A 22024-nucleotide genomic window follows, 5' to 3' on the forward strand; every position below is an offset into this window, starting at 1 on the left:
AACGCATCAATTGTTATACATTAGCACTTGTTTCCTTCTGTAGATCAATTAAACAAGGTTGCATGTGGCAATGTTCATTCCTCCTTATGAAAGATTAAAGAACTGAATCATGATTTGGATTCCTATTATGTTATATGTTGATTACCACCGTATTGTCTTTTCATTTAAAATGAAATCTTTATGTGTCTGATATAAAGAATTACTAATGCATATAATTTCTCGCAAAACTGTGAATTAAGGTGAATCCCTACAGTAATAACAAATTTTTTTTCACCGTTGAATTCTTCTTAATTTTTGCATACATATACTATGCAATGGCCTCTATAAGAATTTGAGTTAAAAATAGTATGTCACCAGACTCGTTTCCATGGTAACGGTCACCAAAGTTGGTACATCACATGTATGTGTAAATACATACCTGTAATGAAAATTCTGGATTTTTTTCAAGCCTTTGAAAGTAATTTGAAAGGTTTGTTCTTCATTTATCACAAACATAATGTTTAAAATGTAAAAAAAACACAAATAATGGCAGTTTTATACATATTTATTAAATCTGGAGCTAATTTTATCAACACAGCTGCACACATAAAAACCCAAATTTTGTGATTTTTTCTCATTTTTCATAAATTTCCAAAAAATTGGTCCGTTGAATTTTTTTTTAAATTTGACATAATATGGTCTCAATAATAAGCTTTAAAAAAAAAAAAAAAAAAATTAGGGTCACCAGATTAAATTTTGACCTAAAAACTTTTTTGTTACCCCTGCCAACACAGTCATAAGCAATTCTTTGTATATCTTTCAAAAATGTGTGTAAAAAAATAAGAATATGTTGCTATATCTTTGGTATAAACTACTGGCATTAATGAAGTTTCACATGAGAATAAAATAAATGCTAATTTTTGTTGCTATGAACAACGGTAACCATGGCAACAGGGCAAGAAGTAGGAAAATTCATATTTTACATTGTTTTGAAGTGCAAGTATCACATCTACCAGACATAAAGATATCAAATTCAATTATTTTAGAGCTACAACATATGGCTTCTATGTAATTATCAAGGAATATTATGATATTGCTTTTACAAAGTGTTTCTATAGTAAAAATTAAGCAGGAAAAAAAAATACTCAGCAGTTCCAGGCAAAATTCATTATATTTCTTAGACAGTAACAATTCATAGGTATGATTTTTGCTGTTGAACAGATTAAAAAATATCAAGACTTTTTTCACCTTGTCGTTAATTAACAATTTGAGGATGTTTGCTTGTCATGTTTTGGAATTTTTGTCAGATTTTTGGAGTCCTCTGGTTTTATCCATTTGAATGCCTTCAAATTTTTTGCCTGTTTAAACTCCAATTTTTCTTTTTATAAATCTTTTACATACATATATAATTATAAGCCATTTGTAAAAGTCTTCTAAAATTTCATTTATCTTTTAATAGTTTTTGAGAACTTTAACTTGTCAATGATCAAGCTATGAAAAATCAAGAGAGAACATTTTCCCGCCAAAATTTCAATGGCTATATATATAAGCTAGTATCTCGAAAGTAAGCACATTGACTTCTATATATTTTTTGCATCCTTTATTAATCCCCTATCAATATATACTAGTTTTATGATAAGCTATTTATTTTGGAACTGAGTAGATAACTTCCTTAAGTATGAAACAGCATACACATTAGTTGCCATGATAACAAAGTGATAAGCAATAATTTATGAAATTATATTTTTTCAAAAGTTTTTTTTAACTTTCTTTGTTTTCAATGTGTATAGACACTTACATTTAAATATATATTTATTTAATTCCTCTATTTCATTTAAATTCTGATTGATAGTCGGAGCAAAATTAGAGTTTTCTTCATTTCCTGTCAAAATTGTCCATCCCTTCATCAAAATTCCAACCAATCAATCACACAAATACCAGACACATTTAAAAAAAAAAATACAAATAAAAAGAAAAATTTTATTTGTTAATAATGTTCTTCAATACTATTATTCTCATAAATCAGATAAGAAGAATAAAGATAATAGGTGCTGTGTTTTTATTAATATGAAATCTTAGAGGAAAAAAAACCAAAAGATAGGAATCATATGAAGGAAAGGATATGATGGGTATGACTTTGACATAAAAAGGTAATATACATGTACATAAGACAGAAGTTGCAATAAGGAACAACTCTTTGATTGCTGTTCTTTATCTTAAAAGTTGCAGTGAGATGCACAACAGTAAGAAAACATTTTAAACTTGCCACCAAGTTTGGTTCTAATTAGCCCATTTGTTCTGAAAAAAATATTTTAAAATGTCTTTCACATCTAGAGGTCCTATGTTAAACTATAAACATGATAAAAGGACAAAAAATGCCAACTGATGTGAAATGCAGGTGAACTAAAAATAAATAACATGTATATAATCCATGTATATTGTTCCATAAAAATTATTCTTCACAACCTGACAAATGCCCAATAATGGAACTCGCATATCTATTGTTTACATTGTTATCTGTCAAAATGAGTTTGATGCCATTTACATCTCTAGAATTTGCAAGTTTTAAATGTGTAACATTAATACCACTTCTTGCTAATTTAATGCAAACTGTTGCATTAATAATTTTTTTATCAACTAAGGGTTTTAAAGACAGTTTACAAGAGTTAAAATTCACATGATGTAAATCATCTTCTTCACAACTGCTTTGTAGTTTTTGACTAAAAAGTTCACTAAGAGATAAAACATCATCTTTTGCGTTATGTGCAGCATATTCAATTCCTAGGACCTTCTTTACCAGGGTTTGTTGTTTGTAGTTGTCTACATCTGCTTTTGGAAATACTCTCTTGGACAGCTTAAGAGTGTCAATGAAGCCTTTCACAGAGGCTGTAAAGGCAGAAAACATATTAAATTCTTTCAGTCTATTTTCTAGAACCATCATGTCAAAGTTGGTGATGTTATGTCCGACAAGAATAGGCAGTTCATTCAATTTTAAAAAATCTAAAAAAATCTAGCAACCCTTGTTGAATAGTGCACGTTTCTACTTCTCTACCATTCAAATACATCTTGTTAGTGGCATGACAAAATGCAATACCAGTTATTTTACTTGCTTCATTGGAAATGTCACATCTTGGCATAATATATCTCTGGAAAAGATTTAGTCCACTGGCAGCTGCCAACTGAGTTATGTCACTGTTCCTGGAAAGACTTGTTGTTTCCAAATCAAAAACTACATATTTATCTGTATTACTAAGAATAAGAGAAGAAGGAATTTGCTGAATAATATCACAAGCATTTTCATTTACTTCTACTTCTTGTTGGTATGTTGTTCCTTCTTTTACACTAGAACTCTGTTGGGCCTTCTTCCTGTTCTTTTTCTTTTCAATTCTTCTCTTTTTAAACGTTTGCGTTTTCTGATTTTCCCTCTGCCTCTCCAATTTCTTGTTCATAGTTTCTCCAACTTTCATTGTAAATTGGCCTGGGGACAGTTCTGAAGCTTCATTCACCTGAAAGTATGATTTATTTATGAAATATTGTAATGTATAATCATGTTATAGTGTAGAATTAAGGAATCACAGTTCTGTAGTTGAAGAGTTGCCACTGTCAATTGTAGATTTGACGGTCGCATATGCAGTTTTAAATGGTGGGTCCCTCCTTAGTTACGCCTGGTCAACTGCGGATTTGACTGCAACTTTTAACCAATGAAAAAAATTGTTACATCCATATTGCATAAGAATTATGCATTTGCCAGGATGAAGACTTTACTATGCTCTTTTCAAAAATATAATAAAAAGGATAGGTCGCATTGCTATTTTTCAAGCTATGAGTTGTTGAAAATTGCCTAAATTTGCTAAGTGATCATGAAAAAACACATTTTTGTGCATAAAAAGAAATCTATGTGATGGAATTTTGAAATAAAATGTGAGAAGTTTTTATAATATGTTTTAGGAAAATAAAAATAAACAATGGTGTCAAGGACCTTTCTTGCTACTTATAAAAAAAAATCCCTAATATTCAAGTATACTTTGTACTATAAGAGTAAAACATCAATTGAAGCAGATTATATATCCAACTACCAAAGGCACTCTGTATCATAAAAAATGTTTAACCTAATATGACAAGGTTTTTTACAACTTGATTGCAACAATAATTTCAACTGCTGAGTACAAAATTTTGTATTGCTTCAGTATATAATGTACATCCATGTAAGTGATTGTTTTAATGTACATTGGAATTTAGAATGAAATATTAGTGAAAAATATGAGCATTGATCAGGAATTGGACTCCAATACAAATGCAAATTAGAAAAACATATTCAATAGCTGTGACCTTGACCTTTTAACTTAAATCAATACAGTTCAACTGTTCTTTTCTGCATCTGAGTACATGTTTACATGATCCTCAAACTTATAGATACTGAGATATGAACTTTGATATTTAAACCTTAAACAGCTAAGGACACCAACCGGCTAAATGATTTCTAAGGGTACTCCACTAGTTTGTTTATACTTAGTCGAAGCAAACAAAAACTACTAAGTGTATGTCCATAAACAAATGTGTGTCAGCAAAACACCCTTATCAGAATAATATGTCTCCATATGAAATGAAGACTCAAAGAAGGTCATTAATTATTATCCTAACATGTATTTACCATTGACAACCATGTATATCCTTCATTTTTCTGTAAAACAGCTGCTGATAACCTGCTGTTGAAAGATGAGGATCCACCATAAGATCTACAATTTATGATAAATAAAAGAGTAAAATTATATAATTATAGGTTACATAATGAGTGAGGCTTTCATGTCGCTTGTTATCAACTTCGGTTTTTCATTTACAAAATAATGATCAATAATGATAGACCAGCTTCTGGAATCCTTTTGTTTGTCGTTAAATAACAAGGGTTGATATCATGCGATAGATACAAGTCTCACTAGTTGTAAAATCTATTTTTTTATTGTAAACTATCATGCTCACATACATGTTTAATTTAATTTTAACGCATCTTCTGATTGGCTGACGTTATTTTGTTATGAGCCCATAGACATATAATTTCGTCATGTGACCGTGACGTCATCAACGTTTTTCCATGGTTTTCTACGGTTTAAAATGGAATTTAGAATTAATTTATAAGAAATGATTGTAATTTTTTTTCTGTCTATTCGAAATAACATAAAATATGTGGTGCACACTGTTAAATAACCTGCTATGTGCGTTATTCAGTGTGCACCAAATTTTTTGTGTTATTTCGTCATAGACAGAAAAAATAGAACAGTCATTCCTTAAATATTTTTAGTTTTATCATTTGTAAAATGATAACTGATGTTGAAAGAATTTTGTGTTTCGATAATAATTGTCTCATTGGAAATCATACCACTTCTTTGCAAATGTATGGCCATTCACTATTTTTTGCAGTATATACATGTATTTAAAAATATTACATATGGTGTAGCATTATACTGTATTCATTGGATATGACAATTGTAGGTTTCATAAGTTATTTCACCTATGTGAAACCTTGTTTCTATTTTTACATATATTGACGCTATTTTTCTATTCATATGTATATTGGCGGATAATATAAACTAGAGGCTCTAAAAGAGCATGTGTCGCTCACCTTGGTCTTTGTGCATATTAAACAAAGATGGATTAATGAAAAATTGGTTTTTGGTTTTGGTGATGGTGATGTTTTTGTAGATCTTATTTTACTGAAAATTCTTGCTGCTTATAATTATCTCTATCTATAATGAACTTGGCCCAGTAGTAACAGTGGAAAATATTTAGTATTGACTATAAAGGGCAATAACTCCTTAAGGGGTCACTTGACCATTTTGATCATGTTGACTTATTTGTATGTCTTACTTTGATGTACCTTATTGCTGTTTACAGTTTATCTCTATCTATAATAATATTCAAGATAATAACCGAAAGCTGCCAAATTTTCTTAAAATTACCAATTCAGGGGCAGCAACCCAACAAGGGTTGCCCGATTGGTCTGGAAATTTCAGGGCAGATAGATCTTGACCTGATAAACAATTTTACCCTTTGCCAGATTTGCTCTAAATGTTTTGGTTTCAGAGATATAATCCAAAATCTACATTTTACCCCTAATGTTCTATTTTTAGCCATCTTGGTTGGTTGGCCGGGTCAGACGCAAAGTGATGAGAAAAGCTCACTTGGCCCTTAAAAATGCTAAATTTAGATTTATGATATATGACATCACACAAAACAACCATAGAAAAAGCACAACAGAACCACAGCAGACGAGAAGAAGTTCACAAGGGGATATCAACAGAAACATTTAGCAGCCACTCACTAACCAACCAAAGATCATGATCACAAAAAAAATGTGGTTATATGATTTTTTTTTAACATTTTTTTTTTTTGGGGGGGGGGGGGTGTATTAATTTCTTACCTTGCTTTTGGACATTTGCTTCCAACAATTTGATTGAAATTTTCATTGGCTTGTGTAGATCCCATATTTTGTAAACTCTCTGCTCTTCTGTTGTATTGTTGGACCAATTCCCTTAATTCACTGGTCAAGGCATCATTTGACAAGCACTTTCCACCAGGCAGGCTTTTATACCTGTAATACACCAAGAGACATGCATGTCCGTTTCACAAAGTTTAAGATATGAAGAAGGTACATTGTTGGTGAAATAAATAATATTGTAAACCTGAAAAACATATATATCATTAGGGGGAAATAACATTTTGATCTAGTCGTTTAAAAAAAGCATTTCAATTAAAAAAACAACAGACAAAGTTTTTAAAAAAATGCTTAAGAGCAATAGCTCTACAACCAATTATCTTTACATAAAATTTCAGTGTGAATAATCAAGAAAATGTCCCTTGGTCATGTTTTGTCCATCTTTTTACCCTTATAATTTATATTTTGTAATCATTTTGTTCATTCAAATGTTACAAAATGAGCATAAGTTTTGAAGAATATGCAGGAGTAGTCCAGTCAAACTAAGATTTACCCTTAAACTAATTGCAACAGTATATGTTTTAGTTCTTATCTATAGCATTATGTCCTTTATATAAACAGAAAAAATTCCCATAAAATCTCACTTGAGGAAAACTCGAAATCAGCATTTTTTAAATTTTAATTTCCATAGACATTTGAAGGGGAGATAACTCTTGCAAAACTGAGTTTTTTTTGGTCAGTTTTTGGTTGTTTTTCTTGAAATTTATGTAAAGTATGATACTTTGATGGGGTTGTAAGTTTGTATTTGACAAAATTATATAATCTTCTGCTCATGAAATGTACAAAACTGAAGTGTTATGGGTAGTTTTATTTTTTTCATGCACTTTTCATTAAAGAAATTGCAAATTTGAAGCTTTGTGACCATTTTGAAAAAATAATGTGAAAATTTGGTATTGAATATATCTGTATATTATATTTTTTCAGCAACTTACTTATCTAAAGAAACTTTAAACCACAAAAAGAAGAATAAATACTTAATTATTTTTATTAAATTTGAGATTCTTTACCTTGACATGTTGAAAAATTCAATAAATGGTCAGCTAATTAATTACGAAATCTAGATTATAGCTTGATAAAAGATATGAAAACACCTTAAGAGTTGTTTCTTATACTCTAAAGACCACTAAAAAATCAAAAATCAATACAATCTAATGAATAGAAGCGGTAAATTTATAATTTTGTATCAATTTTTATTTTCTGCTTTTTTTGCAAGAGTTATCTCTCTTTTCAATGCAAATCTCCATAAATGAAAATATTCAAAATATTCTGGTGAAGGGTTTCAGAGAAGTAGAAGAGTTATAGTGCACGTACTTCCAGTCAGGAAAAGTGTTCATTGAAAGAATGCAAAATTTTGATGATAATTAGAAATAGCATTATGTTAATCACATTAGTTAAATAAAAAGTTTCTTACTTAAAATTTACAGGGTCATCTTTGTAGGTACACCATTCAATATCTGTGCATAGAGAGTGGTCTCCTGAAACATGGGGAACTAATCTGTTTAAACCCTTTCTCAAATCATCTGTTGATCCTTCATTCTCCTTGATGGCATACATGAAACATCTGACAAGATAAGGGATGACATCAGGATGTTTCAGTTCCTTGTACTTCTTTGAAAGCTCGTACAATTTTTTAGAGAATCCCTTTTTTACGTGGTTTTGATCATCTTTCTTTTCTAGGTCTTCAAAGTGGACTTTGAGCCTTGAGGTGGTAGTGGAATCATTGTCTGCATGAAGAACCTTTATTTGGCACCCTGAGTCATTTAGTTTGTGTGTCATTTCCACAGCCATGTCTGGTTCCATTCCTTTGCTGGTACCCTTCCAATTTCGGCAACAATCATGAGCAGAGACAGTTTCCTTTCTCTCCTCATGAACCTCACAAACTCTGCAGCTTCTACTTCTGTATGCATAGTCCATTACCTTGCCTGTTTTTAAGCCTATCATACTAGCATGTCCTTCAAATAAAAATATAACAGAGAATAAGAACTTTTCTTAATTTATTAATGGAATGAAGTTTTGACAACAGTGTTAAATAAATTCACCTTCATTCAGTTTTTTTTAATGTGAACCCTACCTGACAGACATATACAAGTTGCAAGGAACTCATATACACAAAAAATAATCTTGATTTGTATTGTGTTTTAATAAGCATTTGTGCAAGTTTCATAGCGTTTGGTACTGTTACTAGACAAACTAAAGTTACAGAATGGAAACAAAACATTCAGCAATATTTTTCATAATCAAAGTTGCAAAACTCTAGAACAGTTAAAGTGACACCCTAAAAATTCATAATTGATCTGTATTTTGTGGTAAAAGTATTGTGTATCAATTTCATAGCAGTTGAGCTAACTAAAGTTAGTTAACATGTTTAACCATGTTTAACATGTTTAACCCCGCCACATTATTTATGTATGTGCCTGTCCCAAGTCAGGAGCCTGTAATTCAGTGGTTGTCGTTTGTTTGATGTGTTACATATTTGTTTTTCGTTCATTTTTTTACATAAATAAGGCCGTTAGTTTTCTCGTTTGAATTGTTTTACATTGTCTTATCGGGCCTATTATAGCTGACTATGCGGTATGGGCTTTGCTCATTGTTGAAGGCCGTACGGTGACCTATAGTTGTTAATGTCTGTGTCATTTTGGTCTTTTGTGGATAGTTGTCTCATTGGCAATCATACCACATCTTTTTTTTTATATTAGAGAATGGGAACAAAAAATTGAAACTAATTTTCTTATGTAAAGGAGTAAATATGAAACCACACATTTTTGTGATTATCGAGCATAAATAAGAAACCATACATATATGTGATTTACAAGCATAACTGTATGAAACTACACATATATATATGTGATCCGCTAGCATAAATATGAAACCACACATTTATGTGATTTCCAAGCATAAAAATGAAACCACATATGTGATGTACAAGCATATAAATGAAACCACATATATATGTGATATCCAAGCATAAATATGAAGCGACACATAAATGTGTATGTGATCAGATCCCTTAGCATAAATATGAAATCACACATAAATATGATCCCATAGCATAACTAGAGGCTCTAAAGAGCCTGTGTCGCTCACCTTGGTCTATGTGAATATTAAACAATGGACACAGATGGATTCATGACAAAATTGTGTTTTGGTGATGGTGATGTGTTTGTAGATCTTACTTTACTAAACATTCTTGCTGCTTACAATTATCTCTATCTATAACAGTACTTTCTGTGGAAAATGTTATTGAAAATCTTCAAAATTTTAAGAAAATTGTTAAAAATTGACTATAAAGGGCAATAACTCCTTAGGGGTCAATTGACTATTTTGGTCACACTGACTTATTTTTAGTTCTTACTTTGCTGTACATTATTGTTGTTTACAGTTTATCTCTATCTATAATAATATTCAAGATAATAACAAAAAAACAGCAAAATTTCCTCAAAATTACCAATTCAGGGACAGCAACCTAACAACCAATTATCCGATTCATCTGAAAATTCCAGGGCAGATAGATCTTGACCTGATCAACAATTTTACTTCCTGTCAGATTTGCTCTTAATGCTTTGGTTTTTGAGTTATAAGCCTAAAACTGCATTTTACCCCCATGTTCTATTTTTAGCCATGGCAGCCATCTTGGTTTGTTGGCCGAGTTACCGGACACATTTTTTAACTAGATACCCCAATGATGATTATGGCTAAGTTTGGTTAAATTTGGCCCAGTAGTTTCAGAGGAGAAGATTTTTCTAAAAGATTACTAAGATTTACGAAAAATGGTTAAAAATTGACTATAAAGGGCAATAACTCCTAAAGTGGTCAACTGACCATTTTGGTCATGTTGACTTGTTTGTAGATCTTACTTTGCTGAACATTATTGCTGTTTACAGTTTATCTCTATCTATAATAATGTTCAAGATAATAACCAAAAACAGCAAAATTTCCTTAAAATTACCATTTATGGGGCAGCAACCCAACAACGGGAATGTCCGATTCATCTGAAAATTTCAGGGCAGATAAATTTTGACCTGATGAACAAGTAGACCACTGTCAGATTTGCTCTAAATGCTTTGGTTTTTGAGTTATAAGCAAAAAACTGCATTTTACCCCTATGTTCTATTTTTAGCCATGGCGGCCATCTTGGTTAGTTGGGCGGGGCACCGGACATATTTTTTAAACTAGATACCCCAATGATGATTGTGGCCAAGTTTGGTTAAATTTGGCCCAGTAGTTTCAGAGGAGAAGATTTTTCTAAAAGATTATTACAGAGTAGAAGTTAACGCAGGATGACGACGACGGACGACGACGCCGGACGCCAAGTGATGAGAAAAGCTCACTTTGTCTTTCGGCCAGGTGAGCTAAAAATGAAACTCATTTCTACTATATACCTGTATTACTGTCATACTGCCATCCTGTGCCACGCTTTTGCCAGCCTCCATCAAAACTTGCTTCTACCTAACAGAATATGAAAAAAGATAAATTGATTTAACTTTCAAAATTCCCAAAATTCTTGGAATATAAAATTCATGACAATTAGGAACAAGTTAATTCTAATGCAAGGCTCTGTTTATGTGTTACATATTTGTTTTTCGTTCATTTTTTTACATAAATAAGGCCGTCAGTTTTCGCGTTTGAATTGTTTTACATTGTCCTATCGGGGATATAGCTGACTATGCAGTATGGGCTTTGCTCATTGTTGAAGGCCGTACTGTGCAATATAATGTACTGACTTCTGCAATCTGAGAATAAAAATATGAACCCTTTTTTTGCCCATTTTGTACAGGCACAGTATGTATGCATATTCATAGTAGTTATAAATAGTAAAAGTAACACACTATCACAGACCAAGCAGCCTAGGCATGAAAAATTGCTGTCTTGCCTGTATAAATCATATTATCCTGAATTATGGTAATTTCTCGCAATTTGATTGGCTGATATTGTCCTTGTAAGTTTCAGTACAATTTTTTATTACGTCAATTGGAATTATCTTTCCCTTATACCATTGTCCTAATAAAAAAAAGAATAAATTTCAGTTGTTCTAATATCCCTAATATTATTTTTTTTTAGTTTCAGATTAAATATCTTAAATAATTTGATTGATATTGTCCTTATATTGAATTTGAATATAATAATATGTTATATAACAAAATCAGGATAAATTCGTCACCCAATATGAATTTTATTGACCCGATAAATTCTTGTATTAGGACAATTGCACACTGTGTAACTAATATCATCTAGGCACCAGAATCTAACTAAAATTTTAGCTTTTGGTCTGTAGATTCAAAAGTTTATTGTATACACTGAGATGAGAATGTAGATAAATCCCCCAAATTTATATGACCACAAAGTTGATCTAGCACAACGTGACAAGCATAAAACAAGTGAATTATATATTAATTTTACCTTCCCATTGCTCAAATCTTTTTCTTTGATTAGTACAGATTTACAAGATTCTGCAGCAACCTCCTGTATCTTCTTTCCAATTTCTTTCTCCTTCTTTCTTATTGTTGATGAATGAACAGGAGGCACATTCAAACCAGCCAGGAAGTTGTTAACATGTGTTGCCCCCATTCCGGCATGTATCATACCTGAAAATGTAAAATTTATTCCCCGTTATTATTTTTTATCAGACCCAACAAAAAGTACATATAGGTCACACGGCTGGAGTAACTTACTTTGTCTCAGTATTAATCAATTTTTTACCTCAAATCCTGATAACAAATAATTTTATTCATGTTAACAGGGTTACTTCATACACTCTTCTTGTTCATTTTAAATATCTTTTCTAGAATTTTATCAAAATAACTTTAACCCTATGACAATTGTCTGCCTGTACCAATTTAGAGTATCTGAAAATAATTTTGTCTGCATGTGTATAATACATACATTAAGGCCTCCTTTTACTTTAGGGTTCCCAGCTCATAAAGAGCTTTACTGAACTAAAAGTAAAAGAAGGCCAATACATGTATTATGTGTATATTAAAAGTATTAATACCGTGAACCTGCAGAACACATCTCTTGAAAAATCATCCAACATTGTGATCAGTTTTATGTTAAATTTCATGTTTGTAAAGTATTTTATATATGAATCACTCATGATTGACCTGTTTTTTCATACATATTTCATACGTAAAACGATTTCGAGTAGTTATGTTTTGAAAGACTATTCTGATTATTTTTTTACTGCGACACTTTCCTACGACTGCATTTTGACTATAGTGAAACTGATAATCAATCTATCTTAATATATGATTCAATCATGTGCTGCCCTTGATAAAAGGGGTCCAAACATGTAAAAAATTTCGGCAGCACGGCTCCTAGAAAAAGTAGTTTTAAGCACCTATTACTGTTGAGACCACAAGTTTGGGCTAAAGAAAGAAAGTAAACATAGAAGTGAGGACAGTTCCCCTTATCCTAAAGGAACATACTTCTATGCCAGTAGATAGCTTTTACAAAACATAAAATATGATTAATCAAACATCTTACCAATAGCTGCCTTTGAATTCACTACAAAAGCTCCATTTGAGTTCCTCTTCCCTGTTTCCACACTATTACAGGCGGTACAACTCCCACAAGGAATGGTTAGAACACTCCCAAGACCATATTTTCTCTCACTCACAGTGTCAATAAGGTTCAAAGGGCAATTACATAATTGGCACATCAAATTTTGAGCTAGCTCAAACAGTTCAATAACACGCCTCCCCTCCTTCCAGCTGTCATTGTGAGACGGGTCTGATGGTACAATAACGTCTGCTCCAATATCGATATCGGCGAACATTGATATGGTGTCTAACTCGTCGTCTTTCTTTGCATACTCATGTTCTGAATTTTCTGTTTTTTTTTAAACAATGTTTCTTTTTTTCAAAAAGGATGATCTATAGTAACTTACTTTGTTGGTAAACTTTCCACGATTTCGCGAACGAAACGTCATTGTGAAGAAGTTGTTTACCAGACGACAGACTGTTCCCGCTTTGTAGTTTTATAAGGGAGAAAAAACGAAACGTTTAATCGGTAACCAGTAAGATGGAGTTACTTCCCTTAGTGTCGGAAGTCACCTTAAACAAATGATGCGTTCGGTTCTGATTACAACATGTACAATTGTTTTTTTGAAAAGTCCGAAAACAATGGAAAACGGAGATTTTTTTATTTTTAATTTCAGGAAATCGGCATACATATGCAAATGATGCTTCAAAAATTTAATTCGATATTTCATTTTGTGATGGCTGCTACCTGTAGCAGCAAAATAAACAAAATCGTTATAATTTCTCCTTCATATTCATTTGTATTTCTTTATGTTTTAGTTGAAGAATCTAAAAAGGAAATTTATAGTATAGAAAACAACCTTGAAAAGATCTGCTATGATTGTGAGAATTTCGAAGTTGTGAAAAAAGGTATATTGAAAACTGAAGTCATTCATTATTCTATCAAAGAAAACTTTGTAGAAAATGTACTAGTTGATGTATTGCAAAACACATTTCATATCAAAGGAACATATTGTATCTTATTGGTCTTCATTCTATAATAATGGATTTATTATGAATTAAGCAAAGGTTTTATGAACTAAAAAGCAAAATGTTATTCAATAATATAGACAATGATGTGTGAACAAAAAAAAACAGAAATGATAGGTAAATATGTCAAACATAGGGGTACAGCAGTCAACATTGTGTTATAAACTAAATCCTATAAAAAAAAAACAAATATGCAACAATAAAGAAAAACAAAAATGCATATAGAAATATATTATCTATGTTTAATACCATGCCCATGGTATTGAGGTTTAAACATCAAACACAGAATTTGCTATCATCACAGTATTTCAATACTGCTGATGTTTTCTTACAGAAAACTACAAAAGTAAAAATCTGTTCCCCTCTTTTTCACACTTTGAACTTTTGGGGAATTTTTTTCTCTGTTGCTTTACATAGTCGTTTATATATGGAATTATCATATATAGTAACGGAGATTAATCTTCGTTTAATGGATTTAATTCCACTGTGTCAAGGACTCCTACTACTGTTAATATTCAACATATCCCTTTATGATTTAGTCAGTGTTATACAGTGTAGAACAAATTTTAAATGGTGTAAACTTTTTTTTAATCCGGTCGTTTCAATCTAATAAAAAAAGCAATGTACATCCAATGTTAGAAAAAGGCAGGTTCATTGTTTCCATGTAGTCCAGCCCTGGCCTCAGTGACTCATTTTTTTTTATTTTTTGTTTGTTGTCACTGAGTCCAGCTCGCCCTCCATTACCTTCAATGGTGCAAGCTCCCGGGTAGATTACCCGGGCACGATAGAGACAATGCCAGAGCGCTCAAGTACGAAAAATGTATCACAAATGGTAAAACTTGATAAAATAAACAAGTTACATACCTGAAATGCGTGTACACTATATGGAACCTCATCTTAACAAAAGGGAATCCCTTGCAGTCGGAGCTGTGGACATCTTGTTTACATCAGTAAAGCTATATTACGGAACGTGACGTTTCTACGCTATAACGTTAGACGAAACGAATTCAATGTATCGATACAGATTTTCAACGTTTAACTCGTTTAATCAACTATTTTGCACCTCAAACTATTTAAACGCGGACCTTAGGACACTGAATGCTGCTGGTAAATTATGACACTTTAAATCATGTTTATATATGTGTACCTTCTGTTGTTCAGATGAAGTTTACTGCATGATTGTGTTTTTTTCTTCAGTTCCCGGCAAGTGACAGAAAGTTCAAACCAAATTAATCAGTTTTAACTTTCCACATATCATGGTTTCTTTCAGTAAATGACAGGACAATTATTATAATAAATTTCTTCATGAATTTATCATCACACTTTTATTTTTTTAATAATTTTTTTATCCCGAAATTCCATCAAAAATCCCGAATATTTAATTTGGGGTTGCCGAACGGCCAACAGGCGGCTCTGTTCATTTCCCTGCGATAACATATAATATATCAACCTTTTTGAATGTGAATTAAGTGTTACTTATGACAAAATGAAGAACAACTTTAAAACTGACGATTTTCATTTTCTCTCATTTTTTTTTTAAAGTTCTTGTTAATTTTTTTTTTCTTAAGCAGCGAATGATAAGTCTGAAATTGTTTTTCACTTAAAGTCTTTTATTAGTGTATTCAATTTAACATTGTAATTTAATGCAATTTAATACATTTTCTTTCTTTCAAATTTAAGAAACACATACCCGCTATTAACATATGGACCAAAATAAAGTATTTTGGATGGTGATTAATCATTTTCCAAGTCCAGTTTCCAAAATCGTATCAGGGCCAGACCATCTCCGTTAACATTCGGATAGAAAAATTGTTAAAAAATAAAAGCTAGTGTAATAATTAGTTGATGAAGATTTCATATTGTCCCGTCATTGACTGAAAATTTACGAAGAAACGGAATAATCGTTCGAGTTATATTAGATTTTATTTTTTTAGTCCTAGTAGATATGTCCTACTATGAAAACATTCCTTTACAGGTGTGAATGGGGTTTTTTTACCCGAAGAAAACGTTTATACATCCTAGTTAATGCAGCAAGTTCTTTAATTATGAAATCATTTGAAAATAAAAATTCTTTTTGTTTTGGTAACTATGTGACATTTTTAACTGTTAATTTCCCTAGATGCAGAGTGCCGACAGATTTGTTGCAAAACGTAACGGTTATTTGACATTGATTGCTTTATCGTTTTCCCCGGAATATTCTGCTCATTGTTGACCTTCAAAAATATCATTTTTGAAAACTCTATTGATACCTAAGCATCTGCAAGATTTATCTATATATATAACATATCTTCTTATGCATTACGGACTGAGTTTTAACACTTTATTTTTATTCTTGCAATAACTTCTCATTTATATTCTTGCAAAAACTTCTCATTTATAATGCACGCCGTATCCCTATGAAATTTGTTTTGGAAGTAGGAATTTAATTAATAGAAACTCAGGTTGATGTATGAAAATCCGGGAATTGTACCCTATTAATGCAATTTCGTTAATCCCATCCGTTTGAATATGATCACAAAAACACCAATAGAAAAATTAAAAAACAAAATTTATTGGACTGAAAGAATACGGATTGAATAAGGAAAAAGCAAAACACAAGCAGATGTTGAAACTCATGATCATACAAAAATTAGTTTGTCAGCATGGAATGAGAAAAAAAAAGGTTATTGTTCGAATAACATTCCCTGTATTCCAAGTAAATACAGTCTCTGAAATTCAATGTTCTGTACAGAAGAAATCCGATATAGAACCGATATGGTTTCTGGATTTTTTTTAGTGTTGGTGTTTCTTTGTGTGAATAAATAGAGATATGGGATATACAATAAGATAGCAAAGGCTATGCAATTAACGACATCAAAACCATAGACATTTTTCCGTTTCCTAGTACATATTTGTTTAAGTCCTTAAACTTCTAATTGAACTTCTGGAGAAAAATCAAACCATGATGAAATCAGGAGATGTGGTATAGTTGACAATGAAACAATTTCAACCAAAGACCAACTGACGTACATGATAGCTTGCTAACATTGGTACATTTGATAACACCAGTTTACCATTTCACTACACTGCATATTCACTGATACATGAATTGTCACCACATTCCTTATAACACCATCATGCTATAAGATAGCACCATCATATTTGTTTAACCGTTCGGCAGTCCAATTTGCACTGGGTATATATATAGGTTTCATATATACGGCTTATCTATTAGGACGACAGTCTTTTAAATTGTATACCTGCTTGCATGCTTGTACTAAAGCTGCGTATATCGTCAGGTTTTGTTTTGGAAATGACAGGTTGCTGGATTTGGCATTCTGATACATGATATAAAATAACACGCAGAATACAGACTCAGGCTTACATGTCGTACATGCACAATTTCAAACTGGAATGTTTGCGGGGAGTGTTTTACTTATATAGAGGGTGCATATGTTAGCGTAATTTCATTCCACCGTGTATTTATTCCGGGTATCTGTTTTTCACTGGAGAATATTGGAAGTAAAAAGTGTCACGAGCGTCGATCTTGGCATCGTTGTTTTGTTTATATTGACCGGTTTATTGTTTACATTTATGGGTTGAAATTAAAATAATTTTCAGGGAACCAGTTTAATAGGTACTTCATTACTGAGTAAAAATATAAATATTTCGTCAATAGACAAGTTATAAAATTGATCGTTATGTTTTACAGCTTCACTATACAATATATTTCGAAGGTCTGCATATAAAGGACATAAAGTAACTACCTGTTTCTCATCTTCAATTTCGTTTTTACACATGAAACAACATCTTTCATTTATTGGCTTTTTCTCATATCGTCCTGTTTCTATTTTAATTGGTGCAACACCACATCTAAATTTTGCATAAGCACTTCTAAATTTAATAGATATATTTTGTTTTAAATATAACTCTGTACAATATTGTGATTTATATCGCTTATAAGTACGAAGCATGTTACCATTACTCTGCGACAAAATTTTCGTTTGCCATTCTGCAATAAATTTATTAAATAAAACATTTTCAATTTGCAGAACAATTTTCTTTATGCAGCACACGATCAATACTAGTATACAAATCAAAGTTACAATATTTTAGTTTTTTCATGACTCTATTACACTAGTTTTTCTTATTATTTACAGCATTTTTATGTGACCATTTGAAAACTTTATAATTTATTCTGTCATTGGTCATGGCACTACATCTTGCCCAATGTCTAAATACACATGTCCATTATTTTACACTAGGAGGTCTCCAGCCCATGTCCCCGTTAATTTAATCATTTGGCGTATACTTGCCAACACCTATAAAAAAACCTGATAGCTCTGTTCTGGACAGCGTTGATACAAGAAAAAGAACGAGTACCCCTAATGGATGCACCGTAGCTTATTATACTGACCCGACCAGAGTATCAAATAATGTTTTAAAGGTACTGTGCTAGAAACCACAATGTGCTTTACATTTAACAATTAATAAACTTAGAGCTCGACTGGCAGACATGGCTACAGCTTTAGCCATAATATTATGATGAGTGGTGGATATTTGGAACTGGATTTGGATTAACCAACCTTTTAAATTCTGTTGATGGTTAAAAAGCAATATGTGAATTTGTCGCAAAAATTGACGTTTTCCTATAAAATGGTGACCAAAGTTTTTATGCATACAATGACTTATACTGATGTAACTAGATTCAAAATACAAGTGTGCCAAAAAGTTTAGAAATCGGGAGATATGCCATTCGGTATCGTGTTACGAGTTTAAACGTTTAAAATCTTTATCGATACATTGAATTCATTTCGTCTAACGTTATAGCGTAGTCTAAACGTCACGTTCCGTAATATAGCGGTATTGATGTAAACAAGATGTCCACAGCTCCGACTGCAAGGGATTTCCTTTTGTTAAGATGAGGTTCCATATAGTGTACACACATTGCTCCATCCCAGTTAATTTCTGACAGGTGGGGATGGATGGGGAGAATTATGTTTATACGTATCAGAAAAAAACATCATGAAAAACTACCTATCAGATCTAAGAATTAAGACCTATCAGATGTAGAGTTTCTGTTCATATTGGGTGGATGGGCTTTCATGGGAAAAAATGACCTATCAGAAGTTTTTACTGCAAGGATTGTACCCATCAAAATTTTAAATACAATACCAGATAATGCATTATACGTAACTGTCTACATTCAAAAGCACCCCTAAGATCTGACATAGGCATTTTTGTAACCCCTAAGATGTAGTTATTTTAAATTATTTACAGCTGCAAGACCCTCAGAAGTTTTTTGCTTATAAGTGTACGTGTCAGATGAAAAACACCAAATTTTCACCCCTAAGATGTATAAATTTTACACCCCTCAGAAAGAACCATCCAACCCCCTTTAGCAGATATTAACTGGAATGGCCCATTTCAGGTATTCAGCTTGTTTATTTTATCAAGTTTTACCATTTGTGATACATTTTTCGTACTTGAGCGCTCTGCCATTGTCTCTATCGTCCCCGGGTAATCTACCCGGGAGCTTGCACCATTGAAGGTAATGGAGGGCAAGCTGGACTCAGTGACAAAAAAAAATGAGTCACTGAGGCCAGGGCTGGACTATGTTTCCATGATGTTGCAAGGATGCATGCATTGAATTATACGCTAACCTTGTTGACGCAACCTGTCTAGATTTTTTTTAATCGTGCGATTCCGTCATTGTTTGTTTTTTACTTTGTTGAGTCTCGTTCTAAACGAAAGACGATTTTTCTAACATCGTTACTACGGTCGCTTTTTTTTCCACAAAGATGGTGTTTCTTAAAGAGGATTTTCCTTTCTTTTCAATCATCTAAAGCATATCGAACTTACACATACAATGTATTGTTAATTCATTTGCTGAAAAAGTTGATGAATCCTAATTCCGTTCATGTTACAATAATGTCTAACTTCTATCAAAACCATTGACACTTAAACCGGCGTCACACATTGGCTTATAGACCGGCGTGCACCAAACGTACAGAGAAAATTGACAAAGTCGGTATACGTTAGTTGCACACCAAAGGAACGCTAAGCAATCGTTAAACGCATAAGTTTGAAGTACGTCAAAATATTAAGGTATACGCTTGGTGAATGCTACAACTCGAGGAAATGTTTAAGAAGCATAGATATTTTCATCCAGCTCAAGCGTGTGTCTAGCGTATAACTGTACGCTACATGCACGTAATACATACGCTTCAAGCGCGTTGAAAACGCTACAGATATATTTGAGACACGTTTAGGGCACGTTGTATACGCTTCAAGATCGTTTGACTTTATCAAAACAAAGGCAACAGTAGTATACCGCTGTTTAAAACTCATAAATCCATGGACAGAAAACAAAATCGGGATTACAAACTAAAACCGAGGGAAACGCATTAAATATAAGAGGAGAACAACGACACAATACTAAAATGTAACACACACAGAAACGGACCAAGCATCAGACAAAATCCCACGAGAATAACAAATATAACATCAAAACCAAATACATGAATTTAGGATAGACAAGTACCGTGACACGTCTTATCGCAATGTGAATTTACACATAAAAATAAGACGTATGCGTGTGTGTTTGTAACAAACACCATACCATAGAACGTCCAAGATACGACCGGGGCGCGTCTCAAATACGTTTAAGAAACATTTTCCTTCGTAGCGTGCATTCCATCTACGTTAGACAAACGCCAGGCATACGCCAACATACGTTTTTTGAACTTCCGACAAACGCTTAGGTACACTTCTCGTACGCCAAATACACGCTTATTGTGAACACGTTACAGCTATGATTGACAGGTTGAACGCATCCAAAATTACTAGCGTGTTGGCAGCGTACATGATTTTTTAACACGCCCGGCGTACGTCGCAGCTATACGCTGATATGTGACGCCGGTATTAATTCGTATTGACCACGCCATATTAGACGAAAAGCCGTGTACTACAATTTACAAAGATGAACATGCAAAGAGAACATGATTATGATAACTTCAGGTTAACAACACCATAAAAAACAGAGGTGTTATAAAATTAAAAAGAAAATTGAATTTACAATTAATAGGAATCATTGATTAGATAATTCACTCTTTGATTGAACAATCAATTTTAATTAGAATTATATTCAATTGATACTCTGTGTTTGTTAAATGTGTTCGTTTATTACACACACACAGTCTATCAAAAAAAAACAATGGATTCTGTAAATCAATAAAATTGAGAATGGAAATGGGGGATGTGTCAAAGAGACAACAACCCGACCATGGAGAAGACAATAGCAGAACAAGAATGCATCACCTTACCTGCTGTTGGCAAACACTGTTGGTATTTTGCGTCGTGTATACTCTCAAACTTATTAATTTTTTGACATTTTTACTTATTTTAACACAGACATCACTGATGTATGTATATGAAACGCTTAAATGGCATACACAATTGTAATGCTGGTATCTATATTGTTATTTTGCAAAATTAATGAAATAAATGTCAAAAGTTAATTTACCTTAAAGATTATAGAAGGTTTGAGTTATATGCAAATATCTTTACAGCTGCAGATGAATTTAACATGATAGAGTCGTGGATCGAAGCAACTAATAACAAGATTGACGTTATTGGAATATATGGTTTTTACGGTACATCTTCAAATATTTTATCAATAATTATTACTTTCAATATCGACGAAACAAATATTTGCATAACAATACTAAATCAAAGTTGACAAAACAAATATTTGCTAGAAATATAACCAAAATGCACCATTCGAGTGCAATATCTTTATAATTATATACGTAGTAATAAGGATGTATAACCCCAAAAATCATTATAAATTATGTTTTAACGTTTACACCATAATAGATACCTGGGATTTTGCGAAATTGAATACAGTATTAAACATTTTCATTTATTAGGAAACTTTTATTAAAAATTCACAATTTGAATAAATAGTCAATTTAAATTTAAATTATAAACAATTGATTTCCACTTGTTTTTTTATGTGCTTGTTTATAACTTACTCACAATATATTTTGAAATTCCATATAATGTTGTA

At 32.1% G+C, this 22024-nt stretch overlaps 2 protein-coding genes across 2 annotated transcripts in view; one reads left to right on the forward strand and one right to left on the reverse strand.

The window, feature by feature from the left end:
- The window catches only part of LOC143059173 (uncharacterized), a 95778-nt gene that overhangs the window by 46193 nt on the left and 27561 nt on the right, over nucleotides 1-22024 (forward strand). Inside the window, exons 7-8 of the mRNA XM_076232666.1 lie at nucleotides 13765-13854; nucleotides 21525-21608. Of these exons, the coding sequence (XP_076088781.1) occupies nucleotides 13765-13854; nucleotides 21525-21608 (174 nt within the window). The remainder of the gene's footprint in view (nucleotides 1-13764; nucleotides 13855-21524; nucleotides 21609-22024) is intronic.
- On the reverse strand, nucleotides 1120-12388 carry LOC143058588 (uncharacterized). The gene is made up of 6 exons (XM_076232069.1): nucleotides 11867-12388; nucleotides 10849-10915; nucleotides 7881-8421; nucleotides 6395-6565; nucleotides 4631-4715; nucleotides 1120-3485 (listed from the first exon to the last, which is right to left on the reverse strand). Exons 1-6 carry the CDS (start codon nucleotides 12047-12049, stop codon nucleotides 2961-2963), a joined length of 1572 nt encoding a protein of 523 aa, XP_076088184.1. The 5' UTR covers nucleotides 12050-12388; the 3' UTR covers nucleotides 1120-2960.

This window comes from Mytilus galloprovincialis, chromosome 14 (genome assembly GCF_965363235.1).
Source record: "Mytilus galloprovincialis chromosome 14, xbMytGall1.hap1.1, whole genome shotgun sequence".
NCBI lineage: Eukaryota > Metazoa > Mollusca > Bivalvia > Mytilida > Mytilidae > Mytilus > Mytilus galloprovincialis.

Coding starts and splice junctions, on each gene's coding strand:
- LOC143058588 (XM_076232069.1), bottom strand. CDS start 12,049: ATGATACATGCCGGAATGGGGGCAACACATGTTAACAACTTCCTGGCT. Junction 6,566..7,880: donor GATGACCCTGTAAATTTTAA/GTAAGAAACTTT, acceptor GGTGTATTACAG/GTATAAAAGCCTGCCTGGTG. Junction 4,716..6,394: donor AGCAAATGTCCAAAAGCAAG/GTAAGAAATTAA, acceptor CATAAATTGTAG/ATCTTATGGTGGATCCTCAT.